This window comes from Choloepus didactylus, chromosome 2, assembly GCF_015220235.1.
Source record: "Choloepus didactylus isolate mChoDid1 chromosome 2, mChoDid1.pri, whole genome shotgun sequence".
Classification (NCBI taxonomy): Eukaryota; Metazoa; Chordata; class Mammalia; order Pilosa; family Megalonychidae; genus Choloepus; species Choloepus didactylus.
Window position 1 is genome coordinate 89105498 of NC_051308.1, and position 21582 is coordinate 89127079.

At 35.2% G+C, this 21582-nt stretch overlaps 1 protein-coding gene across 10 annotated transcripts in view; it reads right to left on the bottom strand.

The window, feature by feature from the left end:
* RABGAP1L (RAB GTPase activating protein 1 like) overlaps positions 1–21582 on the bottom strand; it is an 891828-nt gene that overhangs the window by 91656 nt on the left and 778590 nt on the right. For 4 of the 10 annotated variants that reach the window (XM_037825297.1, XM_037825302.1, XM_037825303.1 and 1 more), the window contains one exon: positions 17622–17840. The exons of 3 other annotated variants lie outside the window; for them this stretch is intronic. In XM_037825297.1, coding sequence (XP_037681225.1) covers positions 17622–17840 — 219 coding nt within the window. Of the gene's footprint in view, positions 1–17621; positions 18367–19582; positions 19830–21582 lie in introns of those variants that run through there. 3 more of the 10 variants (XM_037825306.1, XM_037825305.1, XM_037825301.1) reach the window with 3 other exon arrangements.

Here is a 21582-nt window from a genome sequence, read left to right on the forward strand (position 1 = left end):
CCTCCTTTCCGCCCCCTTCCCAACACAAGGAAGGCTGGTCACTGAAAATATTTAATTCTTGTGTAACAATCTTGAGGGCTAAGTTATACCTTCTTTTCAAATTTTTTTTGAAGCATTCAAATCAATGACAAATTGAACTACACATTTACAGATAACATTAACACTTTAAATGGAAGATACATTTCTTGTCTCATTAATAAGAAGCTGAGCAGCCTAAACCCCAGAGAAAAAGTAATTTGCACCTCTCAGGCAGTGGAAATAAAAATGATCATTTTACATAAAGGAATCATATTAATGTAAGTGTGACTGTTGGGTTGGAGAGCACTGCAGAGCTTTTGAGCTTCCAGCCAAAGGTCAAATTTTAACCATTTAGGAGACTTATCCTGATTCTAGTATTTATTATATAATGTGTGTTTGTAACACTACTTTAGAGATACTGAATCCTAAATCATCAAAACTGTCATAATCCATCAGCTCAGTAAATGAATCTGGGGCCTTTATAATTCTTAGGATGTACTTATAAAGGGAAAAACTGATTTGAAGGTATATTAATGCAATTCTGAAGCACTAGGACACGTTACCACCGAGCATTAGTGACTTGGAGATGATATTTTTCAACTCATACATACAAAGAAAGCTATGCCAACAGCTGCTGCAACTGGCTCTATAAGTGGCAAACTTGGCTATTAATATTAGAATTGTTCCACAAGATCATTGAGTATGAAGAGTAAAGTCCAGCTTTCTGAAATACACATCCCTTCCAGGGATTCTGCATAAACTAATTGTTGAGATCCCGATTAGAGAAGTAGCTGCTAGTGATATATCACAAGAGGACAAACAGTACAGGTAATTGGGATCCATCTAAAGTATTTTTAATAAGGTCTTTAAAGAAAATAAAAATAAAATGGTTCTCTATGTCTTTAAAAATCACTCATATGTTAAGAGAAGGCCTTCATGGTATAGCCTTACAGTGTAAAACAATGCGGCCATTAACAACTCTGTTGTGATTTATGTGGGTATATACATTCGGCTTTTCCGTTTTTCCTGGAAGGCATCAGAAAAAACTCTCAAGAGTGGCTGTATTCAGAAACCACTTGGTCTGCATTTTTTAACCTAACATATATTGATTTTCTTTTATTGTTTTAAGGACAACAGGGGTTATCTGGATAGGAAGATTATCCCCTGAGTGGTAAAATTATGAGAAATTTCTGTGTTTTGGCTTTTGGTTTATATGTATTTTCCAAATGTTCTAAAATCAACATATTAGTCATTAATTACTGGGGAAAAAAACCTTTAAAATGCCAGAAGAATCTTTAGGGAATAAATCTATTTGGCAAGCTTCATTTAAATACATAGTTACAAGTATTTCTTCTCTTTGTAATATGTGTTAGTCCACTTTATTATACCATGTTCTTAATCAAAACCTTCATCTATAGAATTAAAAATATCAGTTACTTAGCATTGCACATGAAAACTTTCATGACCAACTCCCACTCCCACTCCCTCCTCAGCCTCATCTCTCATCACCTCCCTGCCTCCCTCCCACATTCTAGCCAGATGGAACAAGCTGAAATTTCCAGACATGCTACTTCTCTCTTGCTCCTGTGTGTCTATTAATGTGCTAGTCCCACTGTCTGCAACATCTTCTCTCTACCTAACCATTTGACAAACCCTATTTTTTCTTTCCAGTCCTGCTCAAAAATTTCCACCTGTAAATAGGCACAGATATACAAGGCTGATAGGAATATCAACTGATACAACCTTTAAGGAGAGCAGTTTGGCCCTATCTATTAAAATTATAATATGCACACAATACAGCAATTCCACTTCTAGGAATTTAACCTACAGATATATTCACACACTTGTGAAATGATGATATATACGATTATTCACTGCAGAATTACTTGTTGTGGCAAAATATTGGAAGCAACCTAAATAACAGCAAATCGGGAGTTGGTAAAACATATAGAAATCCATACCTGAAATGCTACGCAGCTGTCAAATGAACAAGGACACCCTTTACGTACAAACAAAGGAAAATCTCCAGTGCATACAGATAAGTGAGAAAAGCAAAAAACATAAAATGAATGGTGCTCCAAAAATTCTGTAAAAGGAGAGGAGAGAATAGATTTCCTTGTATTTGCATTAAATATACCTGGAAGGATATTTTCAAAAACTAGTGACATCGCTGGGACACCTGGAATGGGTGGGAAACGTCACTGTATACCATCTGATATTTGTTGAAAATTTTAAAACATTTGAATTGGTACCTACTGAAAATGTAAAACTGTAGAACTTTAAAAATCAAAATGAAAAAAGTGTCCAATCTTTATGAAAATATCTCTAATGCCCCAATATTCCTCCATCATTTCTTTATGCATTTATTATAACGTTTACTGACTGCCAACACCACATGCTAGCTGATGTGGTAGATACAGAGGGTAATAAAAACAACTTGCAAGGAGATTGAACTTCAATGTACAACTCAGAAAAGCAGATACAATATTGTATTTCAGTGAGTGCCCAGGGTACAGGATGTGGCAGGAGCACCCGGGAGGGAGCAGCACCTAACACATCTCTACTAGCACTTTATCACTGATACATAAGTAATTGTTTACATGGCTGTCTCCCTAACTAGACTGTGATCTCTTTGAAGATATCTGAAAGCTTAACATAGGGCTATGCACATAGCAGGTTTTCCTGTTAAATGAACCACTGAATAAATTAAAGAATTAAAATAATAAGCACCCTGTTATTTTTTAACAGCTAAGAGCGAATATTCAAGTATTCAGCTAGCCTCTGACCTGATTCCACAATTAATTTGATAATAATTTATTATAGGCATTAGGATAAAATGATTTAAAAATAACCTTCTGTATCTGACATGTACACATATTCATGAATATGTTCAATTGTCACAAACATACCATCTACTGTAGACCAATGATTATACCTATGCAATGCTTCATTTTTTCCAATGCTATTCACTAAATACGTACAGACGACATACAATGCACCAGGCACCATGCTGGGCTAGAGATACAATGGTGAACAAAACATAGCCTTGCTCTCATGGAGGTTATGGTTTAATAACAGAGATTAATTAAATAACTACACATTTCAAAAGTATTTTTTAATATGTTCAGGAAGGAGAAGAGATAAATTGGATGACATGGTCAAGATTTCTCCCAGCCAGATATAAGGAAAGAAAAGGTCCCTAAACCTTTGGGTCTTAGATAATATAAAGGTTAGGTTAGTGGGTCATGGAGAGAATCCAGTGTCCATGAGTTTAGATGGAAAAAATGATATACCTTTATTTTCCTGAACCTCTAACTGAAATTTAACGGCTCTATCAATTATGAATCTAAGCAATAATCCACTGTAGTATTTGTGATTTTTGTCACCAATAGAAATTAGATATTTTCATATCACATTCATTTATTGCATATATCTTAGAACTACTATGCTACCATATCTACTTATTTGTTGTGTTAATAAAGAAGCACATATTACTTATCATAGATTTTTTTATATCTTTTGATAACAATATTGCAATTTCATGTATTTTATTTTATGCATTTAAAAATATTTTTCTAAGGAGTCTATGGACTTAACCAGGCTGCCAAAGGTGTCCGTGGTCCCCAGAAGGTCTAGATTCTTGGGATATTAAAGATGGGTCAGGTCTGGCTGACAATGTTGGTATTCCACAGAATTTCATTGGCAAGAAATTTCTGTTTAATTACCTCTGGGAGTGATGGGAAAGAAGAGTGCCAATTCACTTCAAAGTTCCAAGTAAAATGAAAAAGTACAGTGGAAAATGAATAGATTTGAGGATAAATTTGAATTTCCAGTCTGATTTTATAATATTTTCAATGAGTATAAAAAATGAAAATTCTTCTGTTGGCCAATCCATGACTATAGAGTTTTTATGAATATAAGCCCTGTGTATACTGTTGAGAAACACTGTTTATATATTTTAAACAATGAACAACTATGATGATCACATAAAGGGTCAATTATTACATATGTGGTAGATTATTGTTCAACAAATTTTCATTCTCCTACCCCCAACCTCTATGGTGGAGTATACTAATCTGGAGTATACTTATCTGCCCCACTGTTATTGGAACTAGCCTTGTGATTTGCTTTGGCAAATGGAACATGGGCAGAAATTAAACTGGGCTAGTTCCAAACCTAGGCCTTTTTGAAGCATCAAATGCATCCACTGACCACCCTGGGAACCTCCAAACACTGCCAGGAAAACAGCTCTAGGTGCCTGCTGATTGCAGAAGAATGAGAGATGTGAATGGATCTGTGGCCTGGAGCTATGCTCAGCTATGCCCAGCCAACATCAGCCAAGATCAGCCAAACCCTACCTACCCGTAAGTTCATGAGGAAAGATAAATGTTTACTGTCGTGTGTCACTGAGATTTATGGTTGATTGTTGTATACAGCTATATTTGACTAAAAAATATATGATTGAAGCACACTTTAAAATAACCTTGCCTGATTAATGCTCTCCATTTCTTCTGTAAAAGCAAACTGGTACCCCAGGTATGCTAAACTTTCTTGAATTTTTTTAAGTTTATGCTGAAAAAGAGTTAATTGCATTTGCTCTAAATCTGTTTATGTTCATAATAAAATAAGCACAAAAGAAGCTGAATTGCTGTTTCTGTAAAAACTGAGCAATTTGGAAAGACTTGTGAAGATCAGTGGTTACACATAAAAATCATGGTCACATTAAATGATGGTAATACCACTGACAAAGACTGAAAAAAATTGTAAGAGTCCCATAATTTTTGCATTAGACTGCTTCACAAATTTATTAATCTATTGCCCCTTTTTAAGGAAACTGAAACTGGAAAGCATTATGGATTATAGAATTGATATTCAAGCAAAGGGTATTATAGGATTTATAACAAATTTGATAATGAATATATATTTACATTTTAGTTAATATAAAATGTTTCATTATGCATCATTTGTTATCCTTCCCCCCTTGAACCAACTTTTTCAATTAACCAACCAACTACAGTCCTGACTGTGCCAGATAAGAGGGCTTCTGTAATTGTTCAGCCTACTAGAAATTCACTGTGGACATTATAGTCATGATGCTACAGTGTTATTTTGTTATGAATCCTGTTTAATAAACAAGCTTGAAGTCCTTGGATTAAATTTGAATCCTATAATTTGATTTCATAGTGAGCTTGAGAATGGTGGTGAATTTTTGATGTAATATTGGCTTCTCTAATAATTAATCATTATTTTACATATCTGTTAACCAAGCCTAAAATATGATTCCTTAGACTTTTTTTATTGTGCTAACATATATACAACATAACATTTCACATTTTAACCACCTTCCAGGATATCACTTACTATTTTTTAATGCAATTTTATTGAGATATAGTCATACAGCATAGAAAACATCCAAAGTATATAACCACAGGCTCACAGTATCATCACAAAGTTGTATACACAGTCCCATGATCAAATTTAGAACATTTTCATTACTCCAGAAAAGAAATAAAACTAAAAAAGAAAACCCTAATCCACCCATACTCCTTACCCCTCATATTATTGACCCATAGTATTGGTGTGGTACATTTGTCACTGCTGATGAAAGAGAATTAAAATATTACTGTTAACTTCAGTCCATAGTTTGCAATAGGTACATTTTTTCCCCATAGGCTCCTCTATTATTAACTTCTTATAATAGTGTTGTACATCTGCACTAGTTCATGAGAGAACTTTTTTATATTTGTACAGTTAATCATGGACATTGCCCACCACAAGATTCACTGTGTTAAACATTCCCATGCTTTAATATCCAGCTTTCCTTATGGTAACAAAAAGGATTCATTAGATTTTTAAAATACAAGGATATCTTCCTGACAAAAACACTCAGAAAATCAGGAATAGAAGGAAAGACTCTCAACATGATAAAGAGCACACGTGAAATCCCACAGCTAATGTCATACTCAGTGATGAAAGAATGAATGCTTTCTCCCTAAGATCAGGAACAATTTCCACTGTCACTAATTATTCACATTGTACTGGAAGTTCTAGCAAGAGCAATTAGGCAATAAAAGGAAATAAAAACAACCAAATTGGAAAGGAAGAAGTAGAACTCTCCCTATTTGCAAATGACATGATCCTATACATAGAGAATCTTGAAAATTCCACAAGAAAGCTACTTAGAGCTAATAAATGAATCCAGCAAAGTGACACAGTACAAGATCAACATGCAAAAATCAATAGTGTTTTATACACTAGTAATGAACAATCTGAACAGGAATTCAAGAAAAAATTCCATTTAAAATAGTACCTAAAAGAATCTAACATCGAGAAATAAATTTAACCAAGGATGCAAAGGACTTGTACACAGAAAACTAGAAAATATTGCTAAAAGAAATCAAAGAAGAATTCAATAAATGGAAGGGCATTCATGCTCATGGATTAGAAGACTAAATACTGTTAAGATACAGATTCTACCCAAAACAATATAATGAGTCAATGTAATTTTAACAAAAATTTCAACAAACTTCTTCACAAAATTCATATGGAAGAATAAACAGCCTTGAATAGTCAAAACCATATTCAAAAAAACAAAATTGGAAGAATCATGTTTCCTAATTTTAAAACTTATTACAAGTCTATGGTAATCAAAACAGCATGGCACCGGCACAAGAATAAACACATAGATCCATGGAATAGAATTGAGAGTTCTGAAATAAACCCTCACACTTTTGGCCAACTGATCTTGCACAGAGGTGCCAAGTCCACCCAATGAGGAAAGACCAGTCTCTTCAACAAACGGTGCTGGGAGAACTGGATAGCCATATGCAAAACAATGAAGATGGATCCCTACCTCACACGATATACAAAAATTAACTCAAAAGGGATCAAAGACCTAATTATAGGGACCAAAACTATAAAATTCCTAGAAGAAAACATAGGAAGCATTTTCAATACTTTGTGATACGCAGTGGTTTCTTAAGACTTTACACCTAAAGCACAATCAACTGAAGAAAACACAGATAAATGGGATTTAATTAAAATGAAAAACTTTTGCATATCAAAGCACTTTATCAAGAAAATAAAAAGACAATTTACAGAATCAGAGAAAATATTTGGAAACCTTACATCCAATAAGGGTTTAATATCCAGAATACATAAAGAACTCCTACAACTCAACAATAAAAAGACAGACAACCCAATTAGAAAAAGGGAAAACAAGAATGGATATTTCTTCAATAAATACATGAAAAGATGTTCATTATTAGCCATCAGGAGAATGTAAATCAAAACCACAATGAGATAGCCATTTCACACCCACTATAATGGCTACTATTAAACAAAAAAACCTGAAAATTAGTGTTGGAGAGGATGTGGAGAAGTAGGAACTCTCGTGCATTGTTGGTGGGAATGTAAAATGGAGCAGCCCCTGTGGTACATAGTTTGGTGGTTCCTCAAGCAGTTACGTATAGAATTACCATAAGATCCAGCAATCCCACTACTAGGTATATACAAAGAAGAATTGAGAGCAGGGATTCCAACAGATACTTGGATTGTGATGTTCATAGTGGCATTATTCACAATTGCCAATAGGTGGAAGCAGCCCAAGTGTCCATCAACTGATCAAAGGATAAACAAAATGTGCAACATACACACACACACACACACACACACACACACACACACACACACACACACAGCGGAATATTATTTGGCCATAAAAAGGAATGAAGTCCTGATACATGCTACAGCATGGATAAACCCTTAAGACATCAAGTTGAGTGAAATAAGCCAGACACAAGAGAACAAATACTGTATGATCTCACTTATATGAAATAAACAGGATATGCAAATTCATAAAGCCAGAAACTAGAATACAGGTTACCAGGAGCTAGGTGGGGGAGGGGAATGAGGAGTTAATGTTTAATTGGTAGGGAGTTTGAGAGGATGGAAAAGTTTTGGCAACGAATGATGGTGGTAAAGGCACAACTTTGTGAATGTAATTAACACCACTGAATTGAATATTTGAAAAAGGATAAAAAGGGAAATTTTAGGTTGTATGTTACCACACACACACACACACACACACACACACACACACAACACAGAAATGCATAACACAAAGAGTGAACCCTAATGTAAACAGTGGGCTAAAATTAACAGCATAATTATAAAAATATTGTTTCATCAATTGTAAGTACCAACTAATGAAAAATGTTAATAACAGGGAAAACTGAGGTGGGGGGGGAGTGGGGCAGTATATGGGAACTCTATTTTTTGCACGATTTTTCTGTAAACCTACAACTGCTCTAAAAAAAAAAACCCAAACCAAACCAATCAAAATAAAGACATTTTGTAAGGAATAAAGATTGAACTCCTTCTAACCCTTGGCCCCTAACTTTCTTCCCAACCTCATTTCTTAACACTGTCTGCCCGTGGCTCATGGGGCTTCAAATACACTTATTATCCAGTTTTGGTATATACAGCTCTTCACCACCTTGGGACCTCTCTCTAAGAGATTTTTTGTGCCTTAGATGTTTTTTTTTTGCTCATTTTCCCATGGCTGGCATGTTATTTAGATCTCACATGACAACTCCTTATTGAGGCCCTCACTAACTACCCAATTTAAAGCTCTAATTAATCACTTTTGATTGTATCACTCTATTTTAATCCTCTGTATAGTAGTATCACTAGCTGATATCTTTCTCATTTGTGTTTAACCTTTCCCCATTACAGTATAAGATTCACAATAGATATCATGTCCTTTTGGTTCACACTTAGATTCCTAGTGTGAAGAATATAGCACAGCACAAAGTAGCAGATCAACGAATATTTCTGACTGATTATTAAATTGAATGCAAATGTGAGTGGCTAAAGCAAAACAAAAAAGGCCCAGAGTAAGACTTTCAATCATTGTGAACAAACTATGAATTTATAAAACAGAGAAATAAAATTCATGCATATTTCATATAAACTGCTCTTACAAAATCTTCTGTAAAAAGATATTTTGATGGACCTACAAATCAATCCCCCCTCCACTATCAAGTATAGAAAGATTATTTCTCAACCTCTGAAACAGCATTAAACACAGAGTTCTAATTATTACAATAAAAGCAGGTTTAATAATTAAATAAAATAAATAAAAAGCAAAAAAATTATTTTGGGATACTGAATTTATAAAGTCTTGCTAAAAGTTTGTCACTTTTTAGTTCAAGAATTTGAAAAGGAAGAATCAGTTGGGAATAATATCAACTAATACACATATGCCACGTACTATGTGCTACATATTTTTAAGTCTTTACAAATATTAACGAATTTAGTTTTCACAGCAATCCCTTAAAGTGCTACTAATATGATTACAATCTTACAGACAAGAAAAATGATGCTCAAAGAGGTTAAGAAACCTGCCTAAAGTCACAGAGCTAGTTGGAGGTGAGGGGGGATTTGAACCCAGGCAGCTTAGCTCCAGAGTCTACGTTCCTAGGCTTACTCCATACTGCACTTATATGTTTCAGCTGTAGAAATGAAAATACAAATTTGATGATGAACCAAAACAAGATTCTATAAATATCTCAGAATGGACATCAGAATATGATTCCTTTTTTAAGTGTCAACATTTTGATATTGAGGTATCTGTTCATTTAGCAATTACAGCCTGTTTCACACTTTTAAAATGTGACATTTCTCTTTAAACCACTTTCCAATATACCTATTACTATAAAACAAGACTTCCTCTGTTAATACTTTTATTCTGTCATTAGTAGACACCCCAGAGATATCTGGCTAACTTATACACCACCCACTTATCTCAGAATTGCTGTCTCCCCCCTGCCATATAGATGACCCTCCAGTGCCATATTTGTATGGTGAAATTACTCCCAGCCCAAACAATTGATTGGCTCAGGCCCCCTGAACCGAGACTACTCAATCAGATCATCTCCAAGGAATCTGGAGTTGGGATTCAGGGGTAGCAACTTAACTCTGCATATGGCAGAACTGTAAATCTAGATGCTGTATGGTAGTCATATTCTGCCATGGGAATGAAGAAAACAGAGAATAAGGAAACAGATATAATAATAGACCCAAAGACAGAAGTTAATTAGAAGGCAAGAGAAAGGGAGAGCGCCTGCCAGCATCTGTTCAGTACTAGCTCCACTGCCTGGTTGAACTCCTGCCTTTACATTGAAAAGGACACACCCTGATGTCCTTACGATAAATTTCCTTTCTTATTTAAGATAGCTCAAGATTTTATTACTTGCAACTGTAAGAACCTAAACTTATATCAGAACTGATAAACCAAACGAGGGAAGAATTGCCTCTTTTCCAAACTTATATACATGTTAAATAAGTGAGAATAAAAAATGTTCTGATTTAAAACTAAAAAAAAAAAAAAAAAATACTGATGAGTCTTAATCAGCTTTATGTTTTATTCTAAGCAATATTTAAAATGTTTATCCAGTGAAGATTAAGAAATAAATTGAATTGATTTTATTATTTCCCCCATCTCTGACACATGAAATTGTTCTGTAGACTTTTTTTAATTTGGCATGCTAGATGAAATCTATGTGCCAACTAGACAAGGAGGAAGTAATTACAGAATGCTACCCTCATCTCCCATTTATAGAACTGTAGCTCCCAGAAAGAGCTCCCTGTCTTTACTGGCACAGTGCTGCTATTTTGATATCTGTCAGTTAAGGACGTTTATATAGTGCCAGTACAGCATAGCCATGTGTTAGTCTGGGTCAAAGACTTTTGTTAGTGTTCGAACCACAGATCATTTACGTCTTTTACAGAGATAACGTGACCTAGAATTTCTACTGATGCAGAACATGGCAAAGCCAGAGTGGGTCTTCTTTTTCTTCATGACATTCTTGATAGTCATCTTTCCCATCACAAAAACCTTTCCAATATCTTAAGACAGGAAACATGCAGAAATTCTCAACTTTCCTCAATCATATACTCTTCATATATACATCAACTGCTGCTTCTGCCTATGTAATAATATTACTGCATCTATCCAATGCAGGAACTAACCAACCTGTGTGGTCTGATTTCCTTATTCATACTGACATTATCAAGTATCTAAATCCAGGCATATGTCAACTCTTCTCATGTGCAATACTGAAATGTTTCTTAAAATTTTTCCATTGGTAATCTGGCCCTTCCACTCTAATCTTACTGCTGTAGTAGTCAATATCATTTACTAGGTGGATGGCACATTTAAACTCCCTCCTTTACACACTACATTGCCTTCCTACTATCCTGAGGCTCCTACTATTCTTTTTACCATTTTCAGTGTAGAAGATTTCAAGGATCCTGTAGGATTCATATCCTATAGTGATCCCCTAGCCATACAAAATGCAAACAAAATAATTCTCCAAGGTACCCCAACTAATTCACTTTCTCATTCTGTCTTCCCTTTCCTTCTTCCACATCACCATGGTGCCTTATCTATTCATTCCACTCCTTCTCTAGGCCTTCTCTAATCGGAATACTTTTTCTCTTATAAGAAGGAAGACAATTAGAGCTTTCACTGTGTTAAATACTTTACATGTGTTCTCTTATTTAATCTTCACTGTAATACAATGAGATAGTACTATTTTTTTTCAATTGAGAAAACTGAGGCTTAGAGAAATTAAGTAATTTACCCAGTAAGTAGCAGATCTAAAACCTGAACTGAGGGCTGTGTTAATTTAAAGCCACCCCAAATTTAAACTTTCAGCCTTTGCACAAATTGTTCCCCCTGCTTAGAAAGGTCCTACCCTCTTCTTTTCCCTGGAAAGCACCTGCTCAGCCTTTAAAGCCCAACTCAAGTGACCTCACCCTCTCTATGAAGGCTTCCTCTACATTCTGCTCAATCAGTGGTAATTATTCCCCACTTTGTTCTACCCTATGATAGCCAACAGCACTCTCATAAATATTTACTTCTTTTGTCTCTCTTACTGGAATGTGAGGTCTTTGAAGGAAGGGAATTCTATTTATGCTCAAACATTGTAGTTACCAAAAACTGTAATATTATGTGCCAGTCTCTACTAACATACTACTGAAGGCAATGTTCCCTTCAGAGCTACTTTTCAGATTAAAAAGTTGAAATAATTCATCATAATATAAATTAACATTTAACCAGAAGAATTCAAGTTTGCCAGAGAGTATGCATTGGCTGTAGACTTGTTCACTGTTTAAATATTAGACCATGCATTTTGAATTTAAATACATATTCAAAGCCTCCTTTGGAACTCACAACAAATGTAATGGGTGTGATTTTTGCCCTTCATTAATACTATTATGGTACAAAAATAACTGGAAATGCTGAGGGTGTTAGAGAGGAATGCTGGCCATTTCACTCAGAGACAGAATGCCCTGACTGGAAAACTTAAGAGACTTGCTCCCTCAGTTGTTCTTACTTCTTATGTGAGCACCTCTAGTTGAGTGAGACTGTGTTGGGGTGGGTGGGTAGGTAGGGGGTACAATTTTGCCTCTAAATGCCATCCAGTTAATTTTAGCCAGTGAACAAGCAAAGAAAAAGTTACTGGTTGGACTTAATGGGAGGCGGGAATACTGTGTCCAGCAAGAGGTCTTTTTAAATGTTTCTGGAATCATTTTGAGTAGACTGGCTTTTTCACCTTACGTACCAACAAAATCATGCTGTTACTAAAACGCTCTTAAGTTTTGCTACTGGTAACACTAGGCTTTTGTTCAGTTTCATTTAATAAACACAATATTGGTCTAGCTGATTTCTTATTTTGTTTGTTTCTGGAGGGTTTGGAAGGCATGAAAAGCTATACTTGGTTTTCCTATTCTTCTTCCTTATCTAGAAGGTCTGCTATTTTCTTGCACCATGGATAGGATGTAGCTATATTTTTTAAAAGTGTAGATCAAGACTCCCTGAAATTAATTTAGAGGGTAAAAACCAACATTTAAACAATTCAACAGAACAAAAAAAACCCAAAGATATCAAATGTAGCAATAGTAGGTATTGTTTAGTCAAATTTCCTCTCAATCAATCAGTGTATACTGGCGTGCAATGTATTTTTTTTAACATGGGTCTCCACGAAAGACGTTACAAAGCCACAGGATTACTCATGAAGAAAAAGTTCAGGTTCACTGAGAACTATCATACTTAATGTGATTTTCGCCATTCAAGGGATCAAGACACCTTCCATTATGAAACAAAGTCTAGTACGAAGATATTTAGCTACTCCTATACTAAGAAATACCCTTTGTAATATTCGACCTATACCTAAAGAGGATTTTATGTTAGCAAGAATTTAATTGTTTCACATTGCAGTAATAAACCAGATTGAGTAGTAATCTATTTTCTACTACAGAAAAGTGAGTATCTCATGATTTGAAGGGTTCACCTCAAAGCAAAAAATTCAACAAGTAATCAAAAGTAAATTGTAAGTATTTTATCTTAGCACAATTTTAACATAACTTTTCCAGATGAGTCAAAACCAAATATTACTTCCAAAAGAAAAACATGTGGTCCTTTATTAGTCGACCCTTTTAAATTTTAAATCTAATAAGGTAAATATCTTCAGGAAGTTGTGTAATTAAATTTAACACCCAACATCTCTATTATTTACAACTTCTGTGTACAGTATTTACTGTTGGTTAGGAGGCAGAATGGTGTAGCCTTTCTGGAGGACAGTGTGGTGGTTCCACAAGAAGCTAAGTATGTGGGTGCCATAAGGTCCTGCAACCTCATTAAGGGGCATATACGTGGAAGATCTGAGAGCAGGGAAACGAATGGACATTTGCACACTGGTGTTTATGGAGGCAGTATGCATGATTTGCAATGGGTGGAGGTGGCCTAAGGGTACATGGATTGAGGAACAGAATGGTGAACTGTGGTGTGCGCATACAATGGAATATTGAACTGCAAGGAGTAAAGCTGTGAGACAGACAACGAGGTGAATGGATCCTATAGACAGCATTTTGAGTGAACTACACCAGAAACAAAGGCAAACACTATACTGCCTCACCAATATGGACTAACTACAATGTATAAACTCAGAAGTGGATCTTAAAGCACAGCTTATCAGGGGAACGCTTATTGTAATGGTCCCTAGAATTTAAGCTCTTACAGCAGTCACATCTATTCCTGAATTGTAATGGCCATCTCCAGATTCTGTGATGCTGATCCCTTTGTGTATAACCTGATCGATCCCTGGAATTTTGGGTATTTGTGTGACACCTAAAACCCAGAACTAGAAGATATGAATGTCAGTATTAGCACATACAGCAACTGTTAAAAAAGCTGAGAGTTCAGACTTCAATTAGAGATATAAATGAAGCAGATGTAGTTAGGACTAGGGCAAATCAGGCCAAAGGGTAAAGGACAATACTGACTGTGTTTTAAAACTTCAACTTCCATGTGAGACCAAGGGAAGAAATGTTTATTTGGTACAGGATCTATATTTCCTAAACAATTTAACTCATACAGTTTGTTCAAATACAATAATTACATGGAACATTGAATAAGAAGTGAGACCTGGTAGGTTTGCACAAGTTAGTGTGAAATAGCGACACATCCCAAAGTAATTCAGGAAGAGAATAAAAATAAATATGCAGGGTCCTCCTGAGGAGCTGGGGGGAAATGCAGAAGTGTTGGCCTTCCTCAACTGGATTGTTGCTGATGTTCTCACAAACATTGAGGTCTGGCGGTTTGGTGTGCTGAGCCCTCTATCTTGGGGTTTGCCCTTATGAAGCTTGTTATAGCAAAGGGGAAGCTAAACCTGATTATAATTGTGCCTAAGCGCCACCCCCCCCCCACCCCCCCCCCCCCCCCCCCCCGCCAAGTACCTCTTTGTTGCTCAGATGTGGCCCTCTCTCTCTAGCTAACCCAACTAGGCAGGTGAACTCACTGCTCTTCCCCCTACATGGGAATTGACTCCCAGGGGTGTAAATCTCCCTGGCAATGCAAGATATGACTCCTGAGGATGAATCTGGACCCAACATCATGGGATTGAGAACATCTTCTTGACCAAAAGGGGGATGCGAAATGAAACAAAATAGTTTCAGTGTGTGAGAGTTCAAATAGAGTAAAGAGGTCACTCTGATGGGCGCTCTTACACACTATATAGATAACCCTTTTTAGGTTTTGATGTATTGGGAATAGCTAAAAGTAAATACCTGAAACTATCAAACTGCAATCTGGTAGCTTTGACTCTTGAAGACGATTGTATAACAATGTAGTTTATAAGGGGTGACAGTGTGATTGTGAAAAGCCTTGTGGATCACATTCCCTTTATCCAGTGTATGGATGGATGAGTAGAAAATTGGGGACAAAAATCAAATGAAAAATAGGGTGGGGGGGGATGGCTTGGGTGTTATTTTTTACTTTTATTTTTTATATTTTAATTTTTTTCTTAATTGAACATAAGGGAAATGTTCAAAAAATAGATTGGGGTGATGAATGCACAACTATATGATGATTCTGTGAACAGCTGATTGTACATCAAGGATGATTATATGATACATGAATATATCTCAATAAAACTGAATTTAAAGGAATATATAATTGAGATTTAAAAAAATGAAAGTAAAATAAAGACATTTTCAGACAAAAAAAAAAGCTCTGTGTACAGAGTAACATTTTATTTATGTCTCTCTCATACCTCTAAGGCTTTCCATATTAGTAAACAAATTTCAAATCATAGAAGCTCAGGGGTGCTAGGAGTCCACTTTGGGGAGCCGAGATTACATCAAGGCATAATATATATCAATATATACAATATTTATATAACCTACAAATAGAAAAGTGTGTCCTGGTAAGCACGTTAATGTTCATTCATTCATTCATTTATTCTCTCTCTCTCTCTCTCTCACACACACACACACACACACACACAGGGTCCTATATTGATTGAACATAGGCTGCTCACTACAATTTGATCACGGCCTACATTTTTAGTCTCCTCTGTCCTCTACAATGTGCTACTTCACACCTCCATGTTCTTTGTCTCTTCTCCCCTTTGGTATGGAAAACTCCTACAAATTTTTGAAGACTTAACTCAGATCTCTTGAAAGGATCTTGATTGGACCATCAGAAAGAAATGAAACAGAATACTGATTTCTTTGGATAAGTTTTTGTAGTGGAATACTGAGAAATTAGTGGCTAAATTGAAGTTTAAAGATTATTCACAACTATGGACTATCTTATCCTGACTTGCGGGTAACTAAGGGTTGGCTATAAACTCCACGTGAATGTATGTATGTATATAACTATAAAAATAGAAAAAAAATTTTTTACTATTTTTATTAAATAGGAAAAGTATGCAATAGGTCAGATGTTTCTGTATTATCAAACACTTTCAGAAGCATGTGGTTTTGAATTTGTTTTTAGTTCTTGTCCAGCTGATTCTTTTAAACTACATCTATAAAACATCTAATAGAGAGTATAATGAATCCAGTCCCTATGTATCTATCACTTAGTTTCAACTACTAACCACATTTAGTTTCATCCACATCACCAACCCCACTGCTTTTTTGAATCTCTGCAGACATTTCATCCATAACTACCTCAATATGTATCTGTAAATCACCATTTTAAACATAATCATATCACTAGTCCACCTAAAAATTAAATTTCTTAATATTATTAAATACCTAATCAGTGATCAAATTTTTCTAATTGTGTTTTAGAAAGCTGTTATAGTTTGTTCAAATCAGCACCCAAACAAGGTCCATACATTGCATTTGGTTGATATGACCCTAAAGCCTTTTTAAATCAATATATGGGTTTCCCCTTTATCTGTTGCAGTATATTACTTGAAAACATTGCCATATATTTTTTTTAAGTTTCCTGTGCCTTAAAATAGGGAAACAGGGTTTCATACCAATAAGATTTAACATGTCATGATACATTCTATCAATTGTGATGAGTACTAATAAATATAATGAATAAGACGTGATTACAACAATTGTTAAAAAAGTTTGTTTAAAAGGTACAGATCACTGATATGTTAAATAAACTCAATATACCCATTGTAAGGATGACATCTATAGAGAAGAAACAAAAAACACTTGCAAAATGTCAATTTTCTGCATGAAAATAGTTATGCCAGGACATGCACACCTTTAGAGAACTGTAAAATTTTTACAATCATTGAACCCCAAATAAAATTTTACTAGGAATTATTGTCATCATAGTTCCTCTTAGTAATGATTTACAGACCATAAAAATTATTTGATTTTTAAATAGCTCAATTCTCAATGTCAATGTTATAGCCCACTGGTAGAAATGTTCCACTTCAAAAAGGCTGAATTACATGTGTGTATCTCTAAGTAGCCCTTACCAACATAATCATTCCCACACATACAAAGCAAACACAACTGCAACAAAGTGATGTTTGGAACTATAAAACTCCTCTCAACCTAACTATATAAGTTTTTCTCCTAAGACACATGAAATGTAATGATGAATATACTAGCATTTAGTTATGTGCAGAAATCACTGAAAATCTGTAGACCTTGTTGCAGCTTATAATACAAAGCCAACAGCAATTTTAATTCCTAGGAAGCTGAGCCTCAATGTTACAGGAGTATAACTGTTCTATTGGAAAAGAAAGTCCCAGAGCAGTGTGCAAGGCACCACCTACCATAGACCTGGGTTTGCTGGTGGCCACCAGACTAGTGAGGAAGTCTTCATCGTGCAGCTGACTGAAAACATGGGCGTCATAAGCTACCATAATAGAGATTTCTTCCATCATCTTGCCAGCTGGCTTTTCCACGGCAGTGGCTGCTGTCCCAGCTCCAGACCAGACAATCCAAGGAAAAATCCTAATGCAGCACAGGGCCAATGCACACACCCACCTGAGCTAGAGGGGGTGGAGTGTCAAAAATCCAAAAGGAAAAAAGGAAAAAAAAGAGTAGCTGCTATTACAGGCTTGTTTTGTAATTCACCCCTAGAAAACTAAAGGAGGTCTCTTATCTATTCAGGAAGTATACACTATAAATACCTTCTGTATTCTTAATACAGCAGCTGAAAAATTCAGTTTTTGAAAATCTTTACACTTAAAAAAAAAGAAACAAAAATGTCCTAAATAGAAATATTCTATAGAAAAAAAACCCACAAAAAACAAAACACAACTGATTTATCTTATGTTCTTGAAAATTAGAAATCTCTGTAACAGTTCATCTTCTTACTTCAGTATTTATTTAAATGAAGAGTCTTCTTAGAGAAGGTGAATTTTCTTGACTTTTACTAATTATTTTTGCACATTCATAGAAAATAAATAGATGACAACCTCTTTTAATTGTTCAGAATTTATAGAATTCTTGGTGTAGTTAAAAATTATCTCTTGAAGTGTGAAAAGAAAGATTCTTTTCCCCCTCTGAATATTTCTGTTAAAAAAAAAGAAGTATCAAGATATAAAAATGAAACAGGGACAGCAATATCAATAATCCTTTCCCCTTCTCCCACTAAAAAAAAATATTTTAAAACAGAGCTCCTTATTTTGACAACTTAGATTCTGCTGTCTTATTATTTAGAAAGCAATCAAGGGCCTCCTTTTTAAAGTGAATATTTTTCCTCCCATACATAAAAGTTCTTTCCTTCTTCCATTTTTAAGGTTAGATGTTTCTTTTAATTGCCCAAATCAGCAGATGGCCATAAATTGTTGGTGCCTTAGCCACTAGAAATGGTTTTTAAAAATACAGCTGGGAACTATAAATGAACTTCCATATTCCCAGATTAAAAGTTTGAAAGCTGACCACAATTATCATGACAAAATTGCCTAAATTAAAGACAGGAAATATAATCTATGTTAATTTGAGGGAATAAAGTATTTAGCAAATAAAGAAGTGGGAAAGGGCAGATAAAGTGCCTCCAAAAGTTGTTTTTCCAACATTCCTAATTAAGCTAATATCTTCTCGGATTTTTAGAGAATATTATAATGACGCTGCAGTTACTATGAGAAACACTATTTGTTAGAACTAGAAATCAATTTGGCAATGTTTGTCTAAAATCAACAGAACCTACACCCATTGGTTAGGATTTTTAGTCCTAATTACCTATAGCAATATTATGTCATCTTAGGCTTGTTAACTTTTCAGAAAACAAATGAACAAAACTCAAAATGAAATCTACAGTGTCTCTTTTCTCAAGTCTTTCTAAAGGATCTTCACCTAGATTAGCATGATTACTTAAATAGTAGCATGTTCAATTTAAATGCTAATAGAAGAATTTTGCAACTGCCATAGCGTTCTAGATTAAACACCCCCCCCCCACACACACACACACAGAGGGAAGGGGGAAAACACACCTTATTGCTAGGAAACAGAAGCAAATCTAATAGGCTTATGTGAACAAAAAATGCAATTCTCAAAATAAATCCTCAAGATTTAAAGAGCTTCAAACTGGGCTTGACCCTTGTTGGAGCCAGTAAAGCATTTACTCCATTTTTTTTTTTTTCTACAATGCAGCTTTGTCTTTTAAGCTTTATTGTCGACAGAATCTTTTCCAGCACCTAAAAAGAATTTCCTAATTCTGACCAATCAGGTAACAATTAACATGATAATAAGCAGACAAGGCATTACAAGAAATCCAGGCAGTTCGTACCTTTTAAATTCCTTTTATCTTTTCAGGAGTACTTTAAAAGATACTGTGAACCTCTTCATGAATTCACTAGCACCAGAAGAATTCAGATTTATCTTGCAGCACCATTTTCTAGATGTAAAAGCAATTCCTCTTGCTTTCATATTTTTCTTTGCTACAGTGACTCAGTGCTTCCGCACACTGATATCTGAATAAGGTGCACTGACAAAGACACCTGTTGTGGAAGGTAAAGAAACTACTTCCCATGATGCCTTACTCCCTGCTGGCAACCGCCCAGGGGCAAACAAGAATTATAACCGCATTTGAGCAGTCCCCTCTGCACCCTGGGAGAGTACATTCAGTGTAACAATCAGTGATCTTCTTGGTTAAGAAGATATTTATAACCCAAGAAAAAAGGAATGGGAGAATAATATCAAATAATACTTGATGTGGTATATTAAATTCATAAACTAAGGCACCAGGACTATAAGAGTGCAAAACATTTTGTAGAAACAAAGACTAATGATTGTTTTACTTTCACATAAACAGAAGCTAACAACTGCAAATAATTCAGTCTTTTTAGAATCCTACCCAGGTTCTTAGATAAACATTTTAAAAGCTTCAGTTTGCTGCCTTCAAGAGATTATGTTCTAATTAGCCACGGTGATTAGAATTATTATTAATATTTCATTTCTAAATCTGAGGTCCTCTATCAAAGCTACCAGTGCATACATTTTCTAGATCAAAAATTCCAAGTCTGATTTGCGCCCTTCATTTTTTTTGTCACCCTTAAAATGTTCCAACAAACTTCACTTTCATAGTCTAGAAAAAGAAAAACTCAAATGTTTCTTTTCTCTTACAATTAAATGCACACTCGTGGTTCTGAAGAAAAGCAAGTTTCCGGTAAGTAATCTTTGCAATCCTGCACTGTATTGGCTTTTTCCATTTTTCTAAAGCCATTTTCTCCAGTCTCAGAAATAATAGCTACCCTAATACCTCCCCAAACTTCTGGAACTGTTGTACACAGTCATGTATACATACGGTCCTTTACTCCCTTTGCAAGATATCTCTTTTACCTTTTTCCAGTGGACTGTAACCTACTGATCTCCCAGGACTGTTTCCACCTGAGTTTTTACAGTTATCTATTTCACACCATGCATTTCCACAGGGGGAAAAAAAAGATGTGGGGGTGGAGAATTACCTGAAGCCAAGGGGTGCAGTTCAGACGCCACCATTTGCTGCTAAAATATATCGGGAAAGGATTATGAATCAAACAGGCAGTAGAAAATTAGGCAATTGGGGTAATCAAAAAGATGGTCCCCAGTTCAAACAGGAACTAGCTAGCTGTTAGTCACAGGGCCAGTCATTTAACCTCACCAGGTTTCAGTTTCCTCATGGTCATGTAAATTGAGAAGGATGGACTACAGTAGCTGTTTTCAAGTGTGCTCTGAGAGTCAAAAGCAGTGTGTCCTATTTCCCACCACTGAATAGGTTTATTGGGGGGTTTGGAGATGGGAATACTTTTTTAATCTGTATCAGAATAAGAAGCAAACAAAGGGTAACACTAATCCTGCATGTTAAGAATGTCCCCCCAGGATTGCTATAATGTGTCCTAACAGTCTACTTTATAACCTAGTTTGGATTTTCTAATAATTCTTTAGCTATAAAAGGGGATTCAATGACACTTGTTATACTTTTTGTAAGTTACATTACTCTTTACAGTCTTTATATTCAGAGGCCAAAGTGGCTACAAAATAGTTTTCAAAAGGCTCTGGATCTCATTAAGGTAAGAACATTTTAACAAGTAAAATATCTCCAATGATTTTTAAACACTTTAGGATTTTACATAGAAATTATCTCTCAGTGAGTTGATTTTGTCCCACCATCATCTTTTTAGCCAAAAAATACCTGGGTCATAGTGAGTATGACTTAAATAAACCCCATCCTGACCTTCAGAGGACATATATTTTCAAGTATCAAATTTAGAAACATCCAAAACAAAAAACAAGAAAAGCTTGAATAAG